At 36.5% G+C, this 23,457-nt stretch overlaps 1 protein-coding gene across 2 annotated transcripts in view; it reads right to left on the bottom strand.

Annotated features, from left to right (window-relative positions):
* Positions 1–23,457, bottom strand: part of CD2AP (CD2 associated protein) — a 116,382-nt gene that overhangs the window by 21,111 nt on the left and 71,814 nt on the right. For both annotated transcript variants that reach the window (XM_070418449.1, XM_070418450.1), the window contains 7 exons: positions 19,075–19,153; positions 18,587–18,681; positions 17,350–17,454; positions 15,301–15,337; positions 13,993–14,055; positions 1,404–1,569; positions 630–772 (listed from right to left, as the gene is read on the bottom strand). In XM_070418449.1, coding sequence (XP_070274550.1) covers positions 630–772; positions 1,404–1,569; positions 13,993–14,055; positions 15,301–15,337; positions 17,350–17,454; positions 18,587–18,681; positions 19,075–19,153 — 688 coding nt within the window. The remainder of the gene's footprint in view (positions 1–629; positions 773–1,403; positions 1,570–13,992; positions 14,056–15,300; positions 15,338–17,349; positions 17,455–18,586; positions 18,682–19,074; positions 19,154–23,457) is intronic.

Below are 23,457 nucleotides of genomic sequence, written 5' to 3' on the forward strand. Positions count from 1 at the left end.
TAGTGAGACCTTTGATTTGTATCAAGACTTTCTCTGTTTCAAGTGTTCCATTTTAGAACTAATATGGATAAAAGACTGGAAACTAATAAAGATGGTTAACAGGCTAAAAAAATCAGTCTGAAACTTAATGAACAACATTTACCTAAAGAAGTAAAGCCTGCTGATATATAGAAAGAGAGTAAGTCACAAAAAGCCTATTTGTCTGAATTGAAAAGTATATTGGTATTAAGTAGAAAATAAAAATATTCTTAAATGTAATCTAGTGCTGGCATTAAAGTCTACATCACCTCTTTATTTTTAAACTTCTAAAACTAAAACATCCTCAGATCTGCCTGACTTAGGTGGTGTGGTCTTTCTATTCTGAAGATACAGAACGATAAATGGATGAACTCTTAATAGCCACCTCAGTCCTCTGGCCAATAAGGAAGTTTATGTGAATCATAAATATTCTGCCTGTTTATCTTCTTTTATGTTTTTCTATTTTGGCTTCATAGATTTAAAACAAATTTGAATTAAGTTCCACTGTATCTGTCCACACACAAATTGTATATACAAATTTATTTTAAATCGTTTCTGAAAACTATACCGGCAACTTTTAAAATGTACCACCTTTCTACACGTTAACTTACCTGTTTCTTTAAAGCTCCTAATTGTAAATGAATCTAGATCTACTGATTTTGGTCTAAGTGGTGACTGTTCAGAATCTAACTTTGGTTTTGATACTGGCTCAGTTTCAAATTTTGATGAAATGGCAGGCACTTCCCCATTAATCCTGAAATGAGAAAATCAAACAGAGGCAAAAATCACTTGTATGTGAAACATGACCATTTTGTAACATTTTAATTTAATGACACTAAAGATGTTATAGCATAATACCGAGTTTTATTTCTGTACTATAAAATGATTTCTATAAACATTGACTTCTACCTTAAAACTAATCCTAATAAAATCAGAAATGTAGCCCTAGCCAGTTTGGCTCGATGGATAGAGCTTCGGCCTGCAGACTGAAGGGTCCCAGGTTCGATTCCGGTCAAGGACACATGCCTGGGTTGCGGGCTTGATCCCCAGTGGGGGGTGTACAGGAGGCAGTCCATCAGTGATTCTCTCTCATCATTGATGTTTCTAACTCTCTCTCCCTCTTCCTTCCTCTCTGAAATCAATAAAAATCTATTTTTTAAAAAAATCAGAAATGTAAAAATCTATTTTTTAAAAAAATCAGAAATGTAATATGAGTATAGTCACTGAATATAAGTATGAATATAAGGTTAATATTTAACAGAGGAATTACTAAAATATATAGAAAAAACATGGAAACCAAATACTTTAAAATTTTCTTTGAGATTTACTAGTGGAAAGGCATTGATGTCAAAGGCAGGTAAATTAATAAACTACTTAAAACTTACCTGGCTACAGGTGGTAGTGGAGGAACTGGTTTCTCAGGTCGCTTTGGGTATACTGTTCCAGAAGATCTCAATAAATTATTGACTTTGGTGGGTGGAGTAGGCTTCTTCGGTGGAACTTGTGGAGCAGCTGGTTTAGAAGGTTTCTGGTCCAGCATGGATTTTTCATCTGATTATTTAAAAATAGTTAATAAGTTATTAACAATGAGAACTGTTTTCTATGGCTTAAAGCTAAAGCCAGGCTGGAAAAGTGTGAAACAGAGAAGAGAGACATATTAGTAAGTGAGCATGAGCACACTGTTTTATGTTTTAAAGTTATAATAAGCCTAAATGTCTAAAAAAGTTTACTTTGGTGGGGTGGGGGCCCCCAAATAAGCCCTAATGTACAAATAATGCCTGCTTCTTATTGTCTTCTCAGCATCCTTTGCTTTTAGGAGTGGTATTCCACTCAAATATAACCACTCGTAATTTTACTCTAAGCTGAGAACAAGATTATCTAGACTTAAGTCCATCAGATCACTTAGTAAAAATAAAAGAGGGAGCTGAAAATGAGTAGGAATCCTAGTGCCATTTAACGTAATTATTCTGAAATAATCACAATGACAAAGAAAAAAAAATCAAATGTTAAGAGACATTTAAGAGAAACTGATGCTAGACTGATTAAGCAAAGGTAAGAAAATTACAGGCTTGTATTTGTAATTCTTACCTTGGTATTAGGAATTTTATTAACATTTAATTTACTAACTCTATGAAATAAATTTGAAAATATGCTGGACAAAACAATACTGAGGACATTTTTAAACAATGTTAGGAAAAACAATTTTATCACCAAAAGTGCATGGTATTGACACACTTCCTTGATCACATGAAATATAGCTTAGTCTTTAAAACCCTGGCCATCCAAACTTAAATTTCTATAAAACAGTTAAATAGATGTCTTATAAAAAATATCAGAAAAAATGTTAAAGGATAGCAAATAGAAGTTCAGTGATTAATTTTTTTTTAATTTTATTTTATTGTTTAAAGTATTACAAATAGTAGTACGTATGTCTCCCCCCCCTTTTTTTATTTGCCTTTTTTTTTAAATTAAATCTTTATTGTTCTGATTACATTTGTTCCTCTTTTTTTCCCATAACTCCCCTTCTCCCAGTTCCCACCCCACCCTCCGCCGTCACTCCCCACCCACTGTCCTCATCCATAGGTGCACGATTTTTGTCCAGTCTCTTCCCGCATCTCCCATTCCCCTTCCCCCCCCCCCAAGAATAGTCAGTCCATTCCCCTTCTATGTCCCTGATTCATTGTAATCACCAGTTCATTCTGTACATCAGATTATTTATTCACTTGATTCTTAGATTCATTTGTTGATAGATGCATGTTTGTTGTTCACAATTTGTATCTTTACCTTTTTCTTCTTCCTCTTCTTAAAGGAAACCTTTCAGCATTTTGTATAATACTGGTTTAGTGGTGATGAACTCCTTTAGCTTTTCCTTATCTGTGAAGCTTTTTATCTGACCTTCAATTCTGAATGATAGCTTTGCTGGATAAAGTAATCTTGGTTGTAGGTTCTTGGTATTCAGTACTTTGAATATTTCTTGCCATTCCCTTCTGGCCTGCAAAGTTTCTGTTGAGAAATCAGCTGACAGTCGTATGGGTATTCCCTTGTAGGTAATTGAGTCTCTTTCTCTTGCTGCTTTTAAGATTCTCTCTTTGTCTTTTGCTCTTGGCATTTTAATGATGATGTGTCTTGGTGTGGTCCTCTTTGGATTCCTTTTGTTTGGGGTTCTCTTCGCTTCTTGGACCTGTAAATCCATTTCTTTCACCAGGTGGGGGAGGTTTTCTGCCATTATTTCTTCAAATAGGTTTTCAATATCTTGCTGTCTCTCATCTTCTGGCACCCCTATTATTCTGATATTAGTCCGCTTGAAGCTGTCCCAGAGGCTCCTTACACTATCTTCACACTTTCGGATTCTTTTTCATTTTGCTTTTCCAGTTGGGTGTTTTTTGTCGAATCTTTGGTTTGATTCTTGTGCTCCTCTGGTCTGCTATTTGGTATAATATTCTTTATTTCAGTCCGTGTATGCTTACTTTCTAATTTCTTTATCGTAGCATCGAGGGTCTCATTAGTTTTCGTGAGGCTCTGCTCAAGTTTATAGCAAGCCCTCAAAATTGCGATTCTTAGCTCCATATCCTCCATTTCTGTCATGTTTTTTTGTCTCCGCATCTTTTATGCTTTCTTGGTGCACCCCCTTTGGGTCTTTGTGCGCAGTCTTGTTCTAGCCAAGCCTTAATTGTTGTAGTTAACACTAGAGGGATTTGACCACCAGGCCGACTGGCTGTAGGAATCAGCTGTCCAGTGATTAATTGAATATACATTCTTCTTTTAACAGATAATATTCATGGAAAGCAAATGTATCAAAAATAAGATTCACCATCCCTGGTATATCTGAGATTAAATCAACTATAGTATACTGATTTATAATACAGGATGTCCCAAAAAGTGGGTACATAATTTGAATGATTATAAAGTCAATGTTTATTAATATAGAGTCCATTTTCAAAATTTTAAAAAATCTACAGAAATTGTTTTGTCAATGCCTGTTTTCAAACTGATAACCATTCTGGTCCAGGCTCTGCTGATAACACAAAGCAATGGAATTACAAACATTAAGAATCATTTCCTTTGGTATTTGTGCCCCCTCAATTCGTCGACTGTTCCTGGTTTTGTACTGTAAACTTTATCTTTTATGTATCCCCATAAAAAAAAAAGTCTAGTGGCACTTTAGGATAAATTTTTTGTTCAAAGCTTAGTCTGGCTTCACCCATTATTTCAAATTAGTTTAACCCTGAAAGGAATGAAAATTAAGTGAGTTAGCAGCTTTTAAAATGTGTATACATTTTTGGGGACACCCTATATAATTAATATATGATGGCAATGTATTTGTGTACTAGATTTTAATTCAGGTAAAACTTACATAAAATTAACCATTTTAAAGTGAACAAATCAGTGCCATTTAGTATATTCACAATGTTTTACAACCACCATGTCTACCTACCTCTAAAACCCTTTCATCTCCCAAAAGAAAACTTTGTTCCCTTAATCATTTACTCCCTTTTCCCTCCTTTACCCAGCCCCTGGAAACTACCAAGCTGCCTTCTACCTATATAGATTTACTTATTCTATATATACATGGAATCATACAGGATGTGACCTTTTTTGTCTGGCTTAGTTCATGTAGCATAATAATATTTTTGAGGTTCATCCGCATTATAGCAGGTATCACTATTTTTTTTCTTTTTGTGACTGAATAGTATCCATGAATATAGCATAATCCATTCATTTATTGAAGGATATTTGGTTGTTTCCACCTTTTGGCTATTGTGAACTGCGCTGCTATGAACATTTGTGTACAACTATTTGTTTGAATACCTGTTTCCAATTCTTTTTGGTATATATCTAAGAGGAATGGCTGAAACATATGGTAATTTTATGTTTAACTTTTTGAGGAACTACTAAAAATTTTCACAGCAACTGACACATTTTATATTCGTATCAGCAATATACGAGGGGTTTAATTTCAGCACATCCTTGCTAATATTGCTATTTTCCATTTTTAATATTATAGCCATCCCAGTAAATGTGAAGCGGTAGCTCATTGTGGTTTGGTTTTCATTTCCCTAATGACTAATGACACTGAACATCTTGTCATGTGCTTGTAAGCCATTTGTGTATCTCCTTTAGAAAAATGTCATGTTGCCCTGACTGTCACTGTCAACATTGTTGTAACCACACAAGGGGAACCAATTTAGAAGATAAAGTAAACACTAGGTTGGCAGAATGAAGAGAGAAAGAGATAATCCAGGTCCATCATAAATTATAGAGTTTGGGGTGAGGGAGGTCGGATGACCCCTACTTCTGGACTTCTAATTACCTAAGACTGTTTCCCAATTGTTTAAGTAAGTTTAAATGAATGTTTTATTTTCTTTGCTTTTAAAACGTCCAACTTTTTTTATCCATACCACCACATCTACCTAAATAGCATGAGAACAAAGTTTCAGAAAAACATATCTAAACAGGTCACACCAGTGTTTAAATTATACAATAAATATTGTACTGTGTATCCATATGCATTATAAACCTACTGTGCAAGGACCTACAGAACCAATGTCAAATAAGATTTAGACACACACACACACACACACACTCCCTACACCTGTGTCTTTATGAAGTTTAGTCACGTGAGAAAACAAAATAAATCTAAACTAATAGGTGACATATAACAATGAGTTATATCTATTTTTAGATAGAGTAATTAAAAAAACTAATTCAAGGAGGTGACATACACTGGATATTATAACTGAAACCTGAAAAATAAAAAGGAATTAGCCATAAAAAGTTTCTGCAAGGAGTATAAGAGAGATAGGATTCCAGGGAAAGAGTACTATACCATGTAACTCTGAAAAAAAAAATACTGGTATTCTATAAACATGATATAGTGGGGGAGTGTACTACACACAGTGAGCAAGAAAAGAAAATTATGAGAAATATTAGAAAAGTCAACAGAAGCCAATCACTCAAAACTTGCAAGGCTAGGCTAAGGCTAAAGTGATCAAGAAAGTCTGCTTTAGAGAAAAAAATATTATAAACTGGATATTTCTCCCAAATGCAATAGGAAGCATTCAAACACATTAAGTTGATGTGTTATATATAACATACACATATTCGAGGGAAAATACACATACACTATTTCCATAGTATAAATTCTGAAACCCTTATCACTACTTTAAATCCTTTTTGGAGCAGGGCAAGATGTAAACAGACTAGAGGCCCAATGCGCGAAATTCATGCAAGGGGCTTGGTCCTCGTAGCCCCGGCCTTGTCCGGAAGATCGTCCAGCTGTCTAATTAGCATATTACAATTTTATTATTATAGTTAAATACATGCTACATCTCATACCATTGAAAGGCCTATCATGAACTACACAAATGGTTCTCAATTTTGTCTTCAGATTAGAATCACGTTATATAGGCTAAAACCTGAGCCCTACCCTATAAAATTCTGTAGAGGAACCTAGGCATCGACATATTTTTTAGACACCCCAGTATTCTCACATGTGACCAGGATTGAGGACAACTGTACCAAGCTACCTGTCTAGCTTAGTTCCTCAAAACTCCTCCTAGGTGCCTGGAGCCATTTCCTGAATATGCTATGCTTTCTCTCATTCTTTTTATATTCTCTTTCTGTAGAATCACCTTTGCTTTTCTAGTCAACACATTCTGCTCATTTTCTAAGTCTCTGTATAATCACAATACAGTAGTTAATGTCTATTAACTATTCAACTAGCAATGGTCAGAATATTTTTTAAAATGAAAAAAGAAACTTTTTAATCTTCCTAGTAATTAGCAGAAGCAAGTTGCCTCATACATAACTGACTGAATTTATGTTATATGTTTAGCATTTGTTAAGTCTGTTTCAGGTATGGTTATAAATAAATATAGTTTGCCACTTCTTAAGAGGTCAAGATTATTTTTAGGTTCAATCTGGAGAGAGAAATTAAAGATATCAAAATGTCCTTTGTAGAACATTAGAGATAAGTATCATTTCCTTTTTGGTAAGCATGCTAAATATAAAATACAATAGAGTCCTGCCACAGCTCTCAACTCAATGTCTATGTACTACAGATTGTGCCACAAATTGAAAGACACCTCCAATAATAAATGATCTTCAATGAGTCTGGTTATGTTTGTTCTGTTTAGGAATCAACTGAAAAATAAGAAGGCTGACCCCAACTTCTCAAACAGAGAAGAAATGCTCCTCAAGGAAAAGTGAGCAGATTCACTGCCTCTAATAATAAAAATGTGGAACCAGGCGAGGCTTCAGCAGCCAATTCTGTTCTTGCTGTGGATGTGCCTGGGGCCTTGGGGAGGACATGATAAAGGTTATCATTTAATTGATTTTTATAAGCCTGATAGAGCTTTTATTATATCCTATCCTACACTTCCTTGCCTGGCACCCCAAAATAAACATCAGTTCATCCCTTCCTGTCATACATATTTCATGCCAAGGATGAGAAAGTACACCAAGAATGAAATAAACTACTGATAGGTATGCCCAGGAAAGCTTTTCCAAAAAGCAAGAGAAAAACTTACACTCCAAAGTGCTGATAGTACCAGTCTTCTGAGGCACAGCATGGTTGTCATTCAAGGTACCTCTGAGAAAATCAGCGGCATAAAACTGCTAAGTAGATCTGAGAAGATACACATGGCGTCTTGGGGCAAGGAGTAGACAGTGAAGATTTAAACTCCATTCTTAAGATTTGAAAAAGTATCCCAAGGAAAAAAGCATCCTCACTTAAGAGTCAAATGTAGGATGATCAGATGCATGTCTTCTAGTGGCTCTTTTTCCCCCTCCCCAACACAGCAGAGCTTTTCAAAAAATATCTTCTGTGCAATTAGGATCATAAAAGACAAAAGTCATGAACACATGTACTGGTGAAATATACTTTATTTCCTGTCAGAAAGCTAAGGCTCCTAATGTGGCACTTGACATGGCTTGAAAAGGCTTGCTCTGTTGACTGTGGAACAAGGATAGAACTTTAACATGCCTATTTTTATTTAAAAAGGGTTAAATTAATCTGCACCAATATTTAGTATCATATTGAAACTGGCTCTTTCCCCTAGTCCATTTTCCCTATTCCTTGCACCAGATCTATCAAAGTCATGTCAAGTTAACAAAAACATTTTGAAAAATATTAAGAGTTTTGTCCCTTGTTATACATTAGTCTTGTTTCACTTATAAAACAACTAGAGGCCTGTTGCACGAAAAGATTCGTGCAATAGGCCTTCCCTTCCCCTGGCTGCCGGCATCAGTTTTCCTCTGGCACCTGGCACCCAGGCCTTCGCTGCTCGGCTTTGCACCTACGTATGCAAATTAACCGCCATCTTTGTTGGCGGTTAATTTGCATATCTCACTGATTAGCCAATGGGAGGCGTAGCGAAGGTACGGTCAATTACCCTGTTTGTCTATTATTAGATTAGATTCTTATATTTGCACTTAAACTTTGAAACCAACACATAAATTTTAAAATCTTTTCAGTGAAGCCCTGACCGGTGTTGCACAGTGATTAGAGCATCGGCCTGCCCAACAATGAGCTGTGGGTTCGATTCCCAGTCAAGGGCACCTGTTTTGGTTGCAGGTTTAATCCCGACCCTGGTTGAGGTGTGTGCGAGGGGCAACCAATAAATGTATCTCTCACATAGATGTTTTTCTGCCTCCCTCCCTCTCTCCCTTTTACTCTCTCTTAAAAAAATCTTTTCAGTGAAATTTTGGTATTAAGATTTAAAACTAAGAGAACAAATGTCTTTTCTATTTATTTACATATTTACCACTTCTGGCATTCCTCATTACTTGGTGTACATCCAAACACCTACATAGCATCATTTTCCATCACCAAAAAATAACTTTTAACATTTTCTATGTAGCATATAGTTTGTTGGGCATGTGTTCCCTCAGATTTTGTGTGAAAGTTTTTATTTTGCCTCCATTTCCTGAAAGGTATTTTTGCTGGGCGACAACTCAAGGTGGACAGTTATTTTCTTTCCAACTTTATCCGCTCTTCTCTTTGTCATTGCTTTAGTCAAATGCACTGATATGCCTTAAGGTAGTTTCTTATATGTTTCTTCTGCTTGGCATTCATTAAGCTTTTTGGATCTATAGGATTATAGTTTTCACCAGATCTGAAATCTTTTCAACTATTACTTCTTCCAATATTTTTTCCTGTCCCCATTACTTATTTTATCAATAAGTAAAACCAATTGATATTGTCTCTCAGGTCACTGATGCTCTGTACATTTTTTCCCCCTAGTCTTTTCTATACATTTTAGATAGTTTCTATTGCTTTATCTTCCAATTCATTAATATTTTCTTCTCTATTCTCCAATCTCCTGGTAATTCCATCCAGTGGTTTTCATTTCAGATATTGTATTCTTCATCCACAAAGTTCAATTTGGGGTTTCTTTTTATATTTTCCATTTCTGACAACATCATGTTCAAATTTCTTCCACTTTCTGGAATACATGGGATACATTTACAATAGCTCTTTTAATGTCCTTGCTGCTACTTCCTTATGTCTTATCATTTCTGGGTCTCCTTAAATGGACTGATTTTTCTTTAAGTTATTGGTCACTATTTTCTCCTGTTTCCCCCTCCCCCATACCTGATAAATTTTTTTAAAATCAGATAAAGGACATCGTGAATTTTACACTCTTTAGTGATACTGTGGGTTCAGTTCCAAACTGCTACAATAAAGCAAGTATCACAATAAAGCAAGTTGTAATCTTTGCTGGTAGGAGGATTTTGCCTTCAATTTGTAAAAGAACACAACATCTGTGAAACACAATAAAGCCAAGCGCAATAATAATAAGAAAAAGGTATGCCTGTAGGCTGTTTGTTTTTGTTTTTTGAATTTTGTTCTAAAATTAGTTTCATTTGTTTCCAAGATAGGTGCAGAGCACCTACGGTGAGATACTTTATTAGAAATTCTATCTAATGCCTTGAGTTCTTTCCAAGATGGCTTGTAGGAACAAAATTTTTGTGAGTTCCAGAAATTGCTTCACCAAATGCTTTTCAGCACTTATTTCTCCAGCTATCCAAGTTCTCTTACACATGTGTGTAATTCAGTACTCAGCCAAAGAAAGCCTCATGGTAAGTTCCACAGGATCTGAGTGCTCTCTCCTGTGCAGTTACCGCCATTCTGGCACTCTGCCCCACACACTGTAGCTGCCTTGGCCTCCTTAATCCCCAATCTCCTCAACTCTGCAGAAAAACTAAGCTCTGTCTGGCTTCCTCTTTTCTGTTGCTTATAAAATGCTTTTAGACAATAAGCCGGGAATCATTTCAGGGCTTGCCTTTCTTGTTTCATTGACAATTTCTCTCAGTATAACAATCCTATGCTACTTGTTGTTCAGTATCTGAAACTGTCAAATATTTTGTCATTTCCTAGTTGTTTAACTCAGGAGGGAAAATTCAGTCTTTGCTACTTCATCATGGCCAGGATTCTGAGGACATAAATGTAAAAAAAGCAGCAATTATCTTTGTTTATAAGATCAACTCACAGAGCTCAGAAAATATGAGAAGTCAGCATCTGAATTTTAACAAACCACTATCTATTTGATGGAGAGGACTATAAGAGAAATATCATAATGTAGATGAAACCAGCAATACACTTCTACATATCTGCACATGAGTTTCATGAGGGACAGATATTATAACCAAGTACTATAATGAACTGACCCAAAAATCAGACCTAACAATAGCGATACCACAAAGGACTAATCTGAGATTAAGAAATGCTTTTATTAAGTACTAGAGGCCCGGTGCACAAAATTCAGGCACTCAAGGAGGGGGGGTCCCTCAGTCTGGCCTGCGCCCTCTTGCAGGCCAGGAGCCCTCGGGGGATGTCCAACTGACAGCTTAGGCCCACTCCCCTTAAGCCATCAGTCAGACATCCTTAGTGCTGCTGGGAAGGTGGGAGAGGCTCCAGCCACCACTGCTGCTCTCGCCAGTCATGAGCCCAGCTTCTGGATGAGAGGCGCTCTCCTTGTGGGAGCGCATTGAACATCAGGTGGCAGCTCATGCATCGTGTGTCTGCCCCCCTGGTGGTCAGTGTGCGTCATAGCAACCAGTAGTTCCGTGGTTTGGTCGATTTGCATATTAGCCTTTTATTATATAGGAGGATAAATTACTTTTACATCATAAATAAAATTCACAAATGTAAAAAAAAGGAATAGGGAAATCTTCCATATTGTATGGTAAATGGGAACATGGGCCCCCTCCCATGCTCCACCTCCCCCTCCCACCCTGTGGGGAATATAGTGAAGGCCATCAGTAAGTGGACTGTGAGACCTTGGGAGACGAGCCAGCTTCTCAATCAGAAAACAGCTAGTATTTTGATCTCACACAGCAGCTGTCCCCCTCCCCCTGTAGGCTCTGTTTTTCTCTGTTTTCTTTACTCTATAAAATCCTGAGTTGGGAAAGTCTGGGTGGTAGCAAAACAATGGTACTGGCCGCCTGCCCCCTGTGTGGCCTATCTGTAGGCCAGATGGGAGTTAATAGCTCAACTTCAAAAGTGGTAGCCGGTGCAGCAGGAAAAACTTTACCGCATGGCCCTGGTGTGCATGTACCAGTAAGTCCTAATAAATCCATGCCTTTCACAGCCAGTTCTCCAGGCTATTTCTTTGGAATTGGCAAGCATTACCCTGAGGTTTTACCAAACCTCAGCGCTTTGCATTACACACGCAGAGCTCAATTACTGAATAAGAGATAAAGCTATGAAGGTGCATAACATATTCAGGGAAAAGACTGGTTGTTGCATTTAGTGAGTGAAAACAGTAGAAGATGGTAACAAAAATATAATTTGGAGCCGAAACCGGTTTGGCTCAGTGGATAGAGCGTCGGCCTGCGGACTGAAAGGTCCCAGGTTCGATTCCGGTCAAGGGCATGTACCTGGGTTGCGGGCACATCCCCAATAGGAGATGTGCAGGAGGCAGCTGATCGATGTTTCTCTCTCATCGATGTTTCTAACTCTCTATCTCTCTCCCTTCCTCTCTGTAAAAAATCAATAAAATATATTTAAAAAATATATATATATATAATTTGGAATCAGTTCCCAACAATACCAAATATTGGACAGGATATTGAGCAATAGGAGCTCTCAATCACTGTTGGTGGGAATGCAAAATGGTACACACACTTTGGAAGACAGTTTGGTGGTTTCTTATAAAACTAAACATACTCTTACCATATGATCTAATAATAACACTCCTTGGTATTTAACCTGATGAAATGAAAACAGATATATAAAACCTGCATGGAGATGTGAAGAGAGCTTTATTCATAACTACCAAAGCTGGAAACAACCCTTCAGTAGCTAAATGGCCCCAGATAATAGAATATTAATCAGCACTAAAAAGAAATGAGCAATTAAACTCTGAAAGACTTGAAGGAACTTTAAAGACTTATTACAAAGTAAAAGAAGCCAATGTGAAAAGCTACACATTGTATGATTATAACTACATGACATTCTGAAAAAGGTAAAACTATGGAGAAAATGAAAAGATCAGTGGTTGTCAGGAATTCGGAGCAGAAAGAAATGAAAAGACCCCTCAGAGAGGATTTTTAGGGCAGCGAGACTATTTTGTATGGTATTATAAATGTACACTTACCAAATTACACATTTGTCCAAACTCGTAAAATGTACACCAGGAGTGTACCCTAATGAAAACTATAATCTTTGGATGACCATGATGTGTCAATGGAGGTGAACTGATTATAACAATTGTAGTACTGTACTACTCTGGTGCAGATGTTGATAGTGGAGAAGTTTGTACATGTGTGCAGGTAATTAGTATATGGGAACTCTGTGCCTTCCATTCAATTTTGCTTAACTCTAAAACTGTTCTAAGCCCTGGATGGGTTTCTCAGTTGGTTAGAGCACTGCCCCCAAAAGTCAAGGTTTCCGGTTCGATCCCTATTCAGGGCACATACGAGTACCAATCAATGAATGCATAAATAAGTAGAACAACAAATCAATTATCTTTCTCTTTTTCTCCCTCTCTCTCAAATCAATTTTCTTTCTCTCTTTCAAATCAATAAATTAAAAAAAACTGTTTTAAAATATAGTCTATTAAAAAAAAGAATTCTGTAAAGATATAAAATATAAGCAAGACAAGGAACTAAAGTAGGGGAAATCAGTTAAGAGAGGTCAGTCACAGGTTAGGTAAGAAACAAAGAAAGGCAGCAGAAACAAAACCATTCTAAAACAGTATTCATGTTTTTGCAGGTAAATATAGCCTCATCTACTAGATATAACCATTCCAGATCTTTCTGTACAAAGGAGGTATATTCTACAAACTAATAATAGCCACAAAAATAAGTAATGAAGTAATGTTTTTTCTTTGTTTTTAAATATATTTTTATTGACTTCAGAGAAGGAGGGAGAGATAGAAACATCAATGATGAGAGAGAATCATTGATCAACTGCCTCCTGCATGCCCCACACTGCAACCTGGACATGTGTCCTGATTGGGACCTCCCGGTTCATAGGTGGATGCTCAACCAGTAAGCCACACTGGCTGAGTTGGAGTAATGTTTTTTAACAAAATACATACAGGTATCCTGAATAACATTCAAGTTTACATGATAAGTGAAGTGAAAATTGAACAATACATAATTAATCACTTCCATGTTTTAAATAACCCTATTTTAACAATGTTTCTCAACTGGGGCACTATAAAAATAATAAAAGTATGAATGTTTATGCTTAGTTTTCTTATACATTATTTGAAATAACTATGAATAAATACTAAATCCTTACTAAAAAAAAAATGGTTTAACATTTTAGTGGATATAAATTGGTGTCAGTTTGAGTAAAATCTTAACATCTTATGGATCTTGACAAACTATTCCTCCCAGAAAACACCAAACATTGCAAAGTAAATACTAAACATTTATTAAATATCAGTATAAATGGCTCAGTGTGGCGAGACAACAAAAGAAAGTTATTTTTTTTTTTTTAAGTGGAAAAATTAGGCATACCTCTTTCTTCAGGCTTTACAGGAAAATACTTTTTCTCTGTAGATAGCGGCTCAGGCTTTGGGGCTAAGGAAAAAAACAAAGTTCATACCTTAAAAAAATCATTTTACAGCACAAAAACCATTTTAGTAAAGGTTCATTTAAAAATAACATCAGATGAAAACATGGTCAACAAAAAGAACAATAAAGCAGAATCACTAGGCTCAATTTAATGCTAAACCTCCCACTGTTAGCATGAGTAAGTAATAACTCTGTAATCTGAGTTTTTTGTTGTTGTTGTTTTTTTTTGTCAAATGAAGGTATTCATGTCCTCTACACCACCACAGTCCAGAGAACTAACTACAGTGATGGAAATATTCTATTGTTGTGCTGTCTGATATTGACTGTTGAGACTTGAAATGCTGCTACAGCAACTGTGGAATTTGGTGTTTTATTTTATATAACTAGAGGCCAGGTGCACAAAATTTGTGCAGGGAAGGTTCCCTAGGCCTGGCCAGCAATCAGGGCCTATCGGGGCCTTCCGGCTGCTGGCCAGGCCCTTCCTTCATTCCGCACCTCCCCCTGGTGGTTAGTGCATATCATAGGGAGCCGGCAAACTCCCAAGGGGACACTTTGCATATTAGCCTTTTATATATATATAGAAGATTTTAATTAACTTTGTAGGACCAATTTAACTAGTGTCTAAAAAGCCTCCAAAACTATCTTATTTAAAAGTTATTTTTAACTTGTGTTTTCCATGGTCTGGGATTAGGTCAGCAGATACAAGGCTAAAACTATTGAGCAGGAAAGGACTTGCATTATTCTATAAAGAGCAAATCTTTCAGAAAAAATTGTACTGTATTTATAAACATCAGAAATTGGATGCTTTGAAATTCACAGACATAGACAAAGAGCCAGATTATAAAGCATTAACTCTGGAAAATTCTTCTAGATTTGTTTAATTCAACTGTTTAAAAAAATAAACTCTTCTAGTTTCTTTAATCCCTAACACACTTCCTTAAGGAAGAGTACATAAAAAAATCAGCATTTGTTTGAGACATTAAAAAATAAATTTCATCTGAAAAGACAGAAAAAATAATTTGTCAGGTCAATATATTAAATTTCTCAGCAATTCTTAGTCAATTCTCTTAATAAAAATGACATAGAACTAAAGTATATAAATTATTTTCAACATTCCTACTTCATACCTTGATACATAGCACATACTTTTTTTGCTAATGAAAATAAACGGTGTACATAACACCAAATTTCACCATTTTAGAATTTAAAGATATGAAAACAGCAAACTGAAAAAACAGTTTTCTTACATACCTGGACCCTTAGCAGGAGGTGGTGGTTTCTTTGGTTTCTATTAAAATAATAATGGTGAAAACAGTTCAATACTTACACATTAAATATACTTAAAATAAATTCTGATCATTAAAAATCAAAATTATATGAACATCTCCCCTTAATCCCTACCTGCTAAAAATTATAAAATAAATCCAACAACTCCACAAAAGGTCATGGAGAAAATTTTATTCTATTAGAATACCTCCTTGGTCAAAATTCAAAATTTATCAGTGTTAGATAAAACTACGAATTCTTGAAGAGCAAAACTGTTCTGTTCTGCCTCCTCTAGTTTAAGATTTCTATGTACCATTTCACTGTGTTTAGCAATTGACACCTGGGTGGGGAGGGTTAGCAGGGAAAGGAAAAGAAATACTCATCGTTTAAACAACAAAAAGAGCAGCTAGTAAATATATGTAGCTTTCATTCTTGATTCTTCAGAATGATCAAAAAGAAGATAAAAGCAAAGGTATATGTTTCATTAATTTATTCAAATTCTCTTAGATTTATAAGGATTTACCTAATGAGTTAAAAAAATTGAGACACCTTTCTAAGTATGTGAATTTGGTTTTTCCAAATTTAAAATAACTAATAATCAACAGGGTATAAGCATCCAATAAAAGACCAAAAAAAAAAAAAAAGTATTCATTACGAAAAAGCCCTGGCCAGGTAGTTCAGTGGATTAGAGCGCCATCTCCATACACTAAGGTTGCGAGTTCAATCCCCAGTCAGGGCACATACAAGAATCAACCAATAAATGCATAAATTAATCGAACAACAAATTGATGTTTCTTTCTCTCCCTAAATTCAATAAGCAGGAAAAAAAAGTATAAAAATAAAGAACACGGGAGGCTGAATCAATAGTGAATCAAATACAGCTAAGGAAGGGCCTCAAACAGTGTGAGCCTCCACAGAGTAACCTCTGGCAATTTACTTAACTAAATGAGAGACTGAGAAGATTAGAGAGCTTTGCACTGCCTAAGTCAAATGTGGTAGACTGTCTTGCTGTGTATCTGCACTCTAACTCCCTTCCCCCCTATACATTTTTAAAACTCAATTAGGTTCATCCCTTCATGGGGGAAGAAGGGATCAAGGTGCACAGAAACAAAAGATTACTGATGAAACTCAGATTTACTTTATTCACCGTGAGAAGTAAAATAGATACTAGTATAATAAATCCTATAAGGAGGCAAAGACTGCTTTTTATCCTACCAAAAAATGAACTGACAGAGTAACAGTAAGATCTACATTGCCTTATTTTCAATGAATTAAATAAAAATATAATGTCTTCCAGCTAAGTGCTAATTTATCTAACTAGAATGGCCAGCTTTTTTTCTTTTTCTTTTTCCATTGCATGTAATATTTTATTTTTTTATAATTTATTAAGGGTATCTGTTTCCATATTAAAAGGGGTGTGTGTGTGTGTGTGTGTGTGTGTGTGTGTGTATGTGTTGGTGTTTCTTTTCTTCCCTTAAAAAAAAACTTTTAATGTTGACATGATTGCAGGTATCCCTCTCCCCCCACTGCTTTTCCCATCTCCACCACCTCTGACTCCCCTCCCACTTAATTAAATAAAGTAATGAGCCCAGCTAGTATGGCTCAGAGGTTGAGCATCCACCTATGAACGGTTTGATTCCCAGTCAGGGCACATGCCTAGGTTGCAGGCTCGATCCCCAGAGGGGGTCATGCAGGAGGCGGCTGATCAGTGATTCTCTCTCATCATTAATTTTTCTATCTCTCTCTCTCTCTCTCTCCCTTCCCCTCTGAAATCAATAAAAAATGTATTTTTTTTTAAAAAGTAATGAGTCAAAGGTTACTCTCCAATATTATCAGCAGGGAAAGAAAACCAGGAATAAAGGACAGAACTGAAATACTGTTTTGTTTTTACTATTATTCAAATAAGTTACTTGAAGACATGAATCTAAAACACCCTCATAACAGTATTCAGTAACAATGTAAACATTCTGTTTTTTAAAAAATATTGAAAAAAGGTTCTTTAAACTATTATCATCATTGAAAAATAAAGCTTACTGGAAAGTCCTTATCCAGTTCATTTATCTGAACAGCAAAATTGTCCGGAAATACTCCTTCTTTACCATTAAGTTCACCCTTCCACCAGCCAGTTTCTCCAGTCTCCTAAAATTCAACATGAAGAATAATTAAAATAAGGGTTATCTTTAAATAAGAAAAAATTATAGAAAATTATTGAATTCCATTATTTTTTACAAGAAAAAAAAAAACCTAAACATATCATGAGATCCTCCTAATAAAAAATATTCCTCACTATTGCTTCTAGCAGCAGTTATAAAGTTGGGTTTATAAGTCAAGTGTTTTAAATTTAATTTACAAGGATAGAAAGTTCTTGGGGAGGAGAAAGGAAAAAGAAAAGGAAGTAGGAGAGGAGGGTGAAAAGAGAATATGAATTTCCAAACTGTATCTTACTAAATATTCTTCCCAACATGTTAATACTCAATATTAATCACATTATTCACTTGGTTTAGAAATTAACAAGTTCTTCAATTTCTTCCAAATGCCATCCTTCCATGAGAAATTAATCCAAACTGTATGAATATTCAAAATGGCATACAGTGAATCAGTTGATCATTAATTTAAAACAATAGAAATAAATTTCAAAAATGATTCAATGGGGTTACACCAAAAACAAAATATTTATAATTTTGCTCTCTTACAAAGACTAATTATAGGATTTTGCCTACATCCCAATAATACTGTTTAGCTGCACTACTTTCCACAGGATAATTTTTACATGTTGAGGGACATTTAAATTGTTTCCTCATTATTCCTTGTGGGTTTTTTTTTTTAAATATTAACACGTTAAGCGCCCAGCCTGTTTTGTCTTCCGGACAGAAAGTATAGCGTCAGTCACAGTGACTTACTGGGCGCTTAATGTGTTAAAAACAAAACAACAAACAGTAGGTTCAAATAAAATGGGATGAGGTAAAAGAGAAAGTACGAACAGAAACCTGAAGGTGGGTTAAGGTTAAAGAAAAACGCAACATGACGGTAAAAATAATTCCCAATAATATCAATTACAACAAAGTTTCCTAAACACACACACACACACACACACACACACACACACACACACTCGCGCCTCTCACTATGTGCCAGGTTCTCAGGACACAGAAACAAACATGACAAGTCCCAGCACTTCCAGGGCTCAGGTGCTAGGGGGAATATAAGAATACTGAAAAAATGTTTCTATGAATAAATTACATATGATTTTCAAACCAGAGAAAGATCTTACCTTACTTATCAAGTGGATTATGTCTCCCTCTTTAAAAGTAAGTTCATCTTCGTTAGTACCTTCATAGGCAAATAACGCTCTACAATATTCCTTAGCTAAAATAAAGAATGTAAGTAATATAACTTATATACATTGATTCTTTCTACAAATACTTAAGTTTCTATCTAGTGCAAAGTAATGTATACTAGAAACTATTAAAATGAATTTAATAATTTCAGCCAATACCATATGTGAAATTAAGTAATAATTTCATTAATCATATCCATTCAACTGCTTACGAAGTTCCTGCTATGCTCTAGGCACAGTTCTAACTGTCATGGTAGAACATCAGTGAACAAAGCATATTAAAATCTTTGACCTCATGATACCTATAGCTAGCAGGATTTAATACTCTGATTAAGTGGTATGGTGTTGACAAATGCCTTCAACAAATAACAATTTCTGAGCATGTTTCATTCTTAATATGAAGATTTTATTGAAACACTTACCTTTTGTTTTACCTTCAGTGTCTGATTTTGCTATCTCCGTGTTCTGAGTTCTGGATCCTAGTGACTGTATGATTGAGGGCTACAATAGAAAAGGATGAGATCAACTATTTTAAGTTAGAATAAAGAAAACGCTGTTAAACAAAGTTTACATTTACAGGTATCCAGTTTTCCCTAATGGTACTTAGTAACATGACTGAAAACTCTACCATAAGAAAGAGAAAGATTTCAAAAGTGAAATGATAGCTCAGAACATCTAACTTTTAAAACTTCCTGGTTTTATGATAAAAAATACTGATACCCATAATACATTACCCTAATTTTAGAACCTCTAAAATAACAATAGCATTTAAAAACTTACTATGGGCCAATCCCTGAGCTAAGAACTTTACATTCATTATAACTTAGTCTGCAGAACACCCTGCATAAGGAAGGCACTATCATTTGTTCCTTTTATAGACTAGGAAACAGTTACATAATCCGACTATGAGAAGAGTAATTTAGCAGAACCCAGATTGAAAGTCAGAAAGTGAGCTCTTAAACATCATTAAACTTCCTTCAATGAGACAGGGGTAGAGAGAGAGAGAGAAAGAAAGAGAGAAAGAGAGAGTGAGTTTTGGTACTTCATTGTTCCTATTGCAATGAAAATACCATTAAGGTCATTATAACGATAGTCATTATTATAACTATAGTCTAGTAGACAACTTTCCAATATAATTTACTACAGTTAAGTCCTTTGCCATTTTATACCATTTCCTTGAGTCCTATTCCCAGAAATAACATTCTATTTGACCTTAGATTTCATTGCTTTAGTTAAAAATCTGAACACATTGCTAACTTACCCACTGACTTTAAAGAGAGGAAAGGGGAGGGAGGCAGAGAGAGAAAAATCTATGTGAGACAAAAACATCAATAGATTTGCCTTGCTCTAGCTGGTTTTGCTCAGTGGGTAGAGCATCAGCCTGTGGACTGAAGGGCCCCAGGTTCAAGTCCAGTCAAGGGCACATGTCTTGGTTGTGGGCTTGATCACCACTAGGGGATGTGCAGGAGGCAGCCAATCAATGACTCTCTCTCATCATTGATGTTTCTATCTCTCCCTCTCCCTTCCTCTCTGAAATCAATAAAGATATATTTTTAAAAATGTAAAAAAAAAAATGTGTTTGCCTCCCATACATGCCCTGACCAGGGATTAAACCAACAATCTAGGTATGTGCCCTGAATAAAAATCGAACCCACCTGGCCAGGGCTGTTCTGTTTAAATTTTAAAACACTTTAATTCCTCCTAATTCTAACCACCATATCTTCCAATCTGGTGTCATCTACAAACATAGCAAATGTGCTCCCTACTTTATCAATTCCTAGGTCAGTGATCAAAGCAAGCCTCGCAAGTCCATCACGTAGGGTGACCCTGAGACTACTATCATAATCACAACTCTGGAATAGTGGACATTATAAATGGCAATCAAAAAATCACTAGTGTCGGAGTCAATACGCAGGCACAGATATCTACCAAACATCACCCATTTGTGCTCTTAAGATGAATGTGTGTCACTGTGTGAATTCTACCCCAAATGTAAAACAACAACAACAACAAAAAAAATGGTGGCGTGGAAATCACAAGCTGCAGGACAACACGAGCTGTGTGACAAAAAAGTCAAAGGGAATGTGTAGTTTCTGTTTGCCTGCATGTAGGGAGAGTTTGAAGGCAATGCCTTCACAGTGGCCATAGTGGCAGTAGAGTTTATGTTGGTGGAGTGGAAACAGTCACTGGGACAGAGGAGCCCACCTTGTCAGGCCCAGGCCAGACCTTTCAGCTCCCAGGTGTCCCCTACGTGGAAAGACCCTTCCACCACTCAGGCGTGGCCTAGAAATGGATCATGATTTGATCCTTAGCCCTGCCCATGCAGCAATTCCTGGACAGTTGGTGGGATTGTCCCTGGGCACTGGACATTTTTGGCAGGCGGATTAGGTCAGTCCTATGACCCACAGCAATGGCCTCCTGGTTTGGTGGCCTTGGCTCTGGCTAAGGCCATTCTCTGGGGCAAGTGGACAGCACTGCGGCTCCTTTCAGAGACTTATCTCCAACTTCACAAAAGAGGTGCTGATGAAATAATAAAAAAAAAAAAGAGGAAGAGCCTGGTCGGCGTGGCTCAGTTGGTTGAATGTTAACCTATGAGCCAGGAGGCCATGGTTCAATTCCCAGTCAGGGCACATGCCCAGGTTGTGGGCTAGATCCCCAGTGTGGGGCGTGCAGGAGGCAGCCAATAAATGATTCTCTCTTATCATTGTTGTTTCCATCTCTCTCTTCCTCTCTGAAGTTAATAAAAATATATTTTTAAAAAAGAGAGGAAGAAACACTTGACTCTAAGAAGAAGGAGGTGGAAGCCACTCAGGCAATTTCAAAAGCAGAGAATGAGAAACTTGAAACTCTCTGTGGTGACCTAGAACAGAAGTATGAAACGTCAGAGCTTCAAATAAAGCAACAAAAATGTTCCTTTCTGACATCAACTACAACAAAAAGACTTGGAAATCAAACTTCTGGAAGGAAGACAGATTGTGCTAAAGAACAGGGTGCAGAAGCTGCAGTCAGACAATCAGTGAGAAATTCTGGAGTTGGCCTGTACCATCACCCCTGCATCACCTTCTGTGGTGATGACATCAACCTTCATGCTTCAGCTTGCAATGGAGATAACATGGGCTTTCCTAACCTGATTTCATCACAAGGAAATAAACTGTCAAATAAAACTGTAATACTTGAGGCTGAAGTTAGCCATTAGAGGTGTTTTGTTCAGACATCCACAGCCAACAGCTGTGATCACCATGAATTCTACAAATTCCAATAAACCATCAAGAAACTTAAACAGAAGCAAAACAAGTATATTGATAAACATCAATTTGAAATGGCAATGCTACAGAATGTTCCCAAACAAAAAGTAGAATAAGTAAGGGGTAGGTATCTACACTACTAATAAAAAGATGCAAATTGACACAACACCCACCAGCCAATCAGGAGTATGCAAATTAACCCAACAAAGATGGCAGGTTCATTTGCATACACAGGTGCTGAGCAGCTGGGTAGGTCAGGACACTTACATGGTCGCCATGGCGACTATGCAGGCGTTCAGCACCGCCACAGCCGCTCGGGGCCTCTGGGCAGCATGGGAAGGCGGAAAGGCGGCTCTGGGCCTGAAGGAAGGCAGAAAGGAGGCTTGGGGATGGAGCAAAGGTGCAAAGGTGGCTCCAGCTGGAGAGCCAGGGGAAGGAATGCCCATTCTTGCACGAATCTTCGTGCATCGGGCCTCTAGTCATAAAAAAAAGAATATGAAGAAAAAATTGAATAACTTGAAAACCTGTTACAGCAGGGTGGCTGGGGAATCTGAGAAAGTGACCTAAATATCACGAAATCTAAAATTTATGATATGCAAAAGTCTATTCAAATTCTACAAACAGAAAAAAACACACAAAAAAACAGTTCATGAAAAGACCAAAGGATTTTAAATCAGAATTAAATTCCTCAAGAAAAAATTACCTTCTGTACAAAATGAGAGATGTTTCAAGAAGAGAACAAGATGAAAAGAATGAGGAAAAGGAAAACAGCTGAAGAATGTGAATTGAAGCCTGATGTTACAAAGCAAAATAGTGTGACAAGAAAGAAAAAAGTTCTTCCCCAAACTACATTCATGGAAGAATCACTGAGTGCAACAAGCACTGTCTGCAGCTGAAAATAAAATAATGAGACGGAGTAGCTTAAACCAAGGTAACAATCTCATTGAAAACAACCAACTTTTGGAGAAGGAACCAGCATTAATTCAGCTCAGTGTAAGGCAGCTCTGCTCTTTTAGGTCAGTTGAGCTTATTTTACCACAGCCCTCCACGGGGTCAATGACCACAGAATGCACTCTCTCTGAAGGCAATGAAATCTGATGAACTCAATGAGTCTTCTAAATTGCTCCCAGAAGGGCTTCAAGGGCTGAGAAAATCAATGCAGGAAAAAGGAGCAACAATTAGAACCCTCCAGAAAGAGAGAAAGATCACCAGAGATTGATTCAATTGCTGCCACCTCTGAACCAGAAAGAAAACAACGTGAACAAACTGATTCAGAAATTAAGCAGCTAAAGGAGAAACAGGATGTTTTACAAAATCTAAGGAAAAAAGAGCTCTTATTCAAAGCAAAATGTGATGAATTTCTTTCTTCAAGTGAAAATTTCACTAATTAAGTGAGTGTAAATAAACTTCTGAGGTAGATGGTAACCAACCTAAAGGAGGAGACTACTGAATTTTGAAGTCAACATATGGATAATCTAACAGAGAAATGAAAAAATAGTAGAAACTTCACAGGAAAAGCAAACAGAAAATCAAGCACTACAAAAGACAAATGTGTGGCTT

This window comes from Myotis yumanensis, unplaced genomic scaffold (assembly GCF_028538775.1).
Source record: "Myotis yumanensis isolate MYYU_CA2020_CCGP unplaced genomic scaffold, mMyoYum1.0.hap1 SCAF_6, whole genome shotgun sequence".
Classification (NCBI taxonomy): domain Eukaryota; kingdom Metazoa; phylum Chordata; class Mammalia; order Chiroptera; family Vespertilionidae; genus Myotis; species Myotis yumanensis.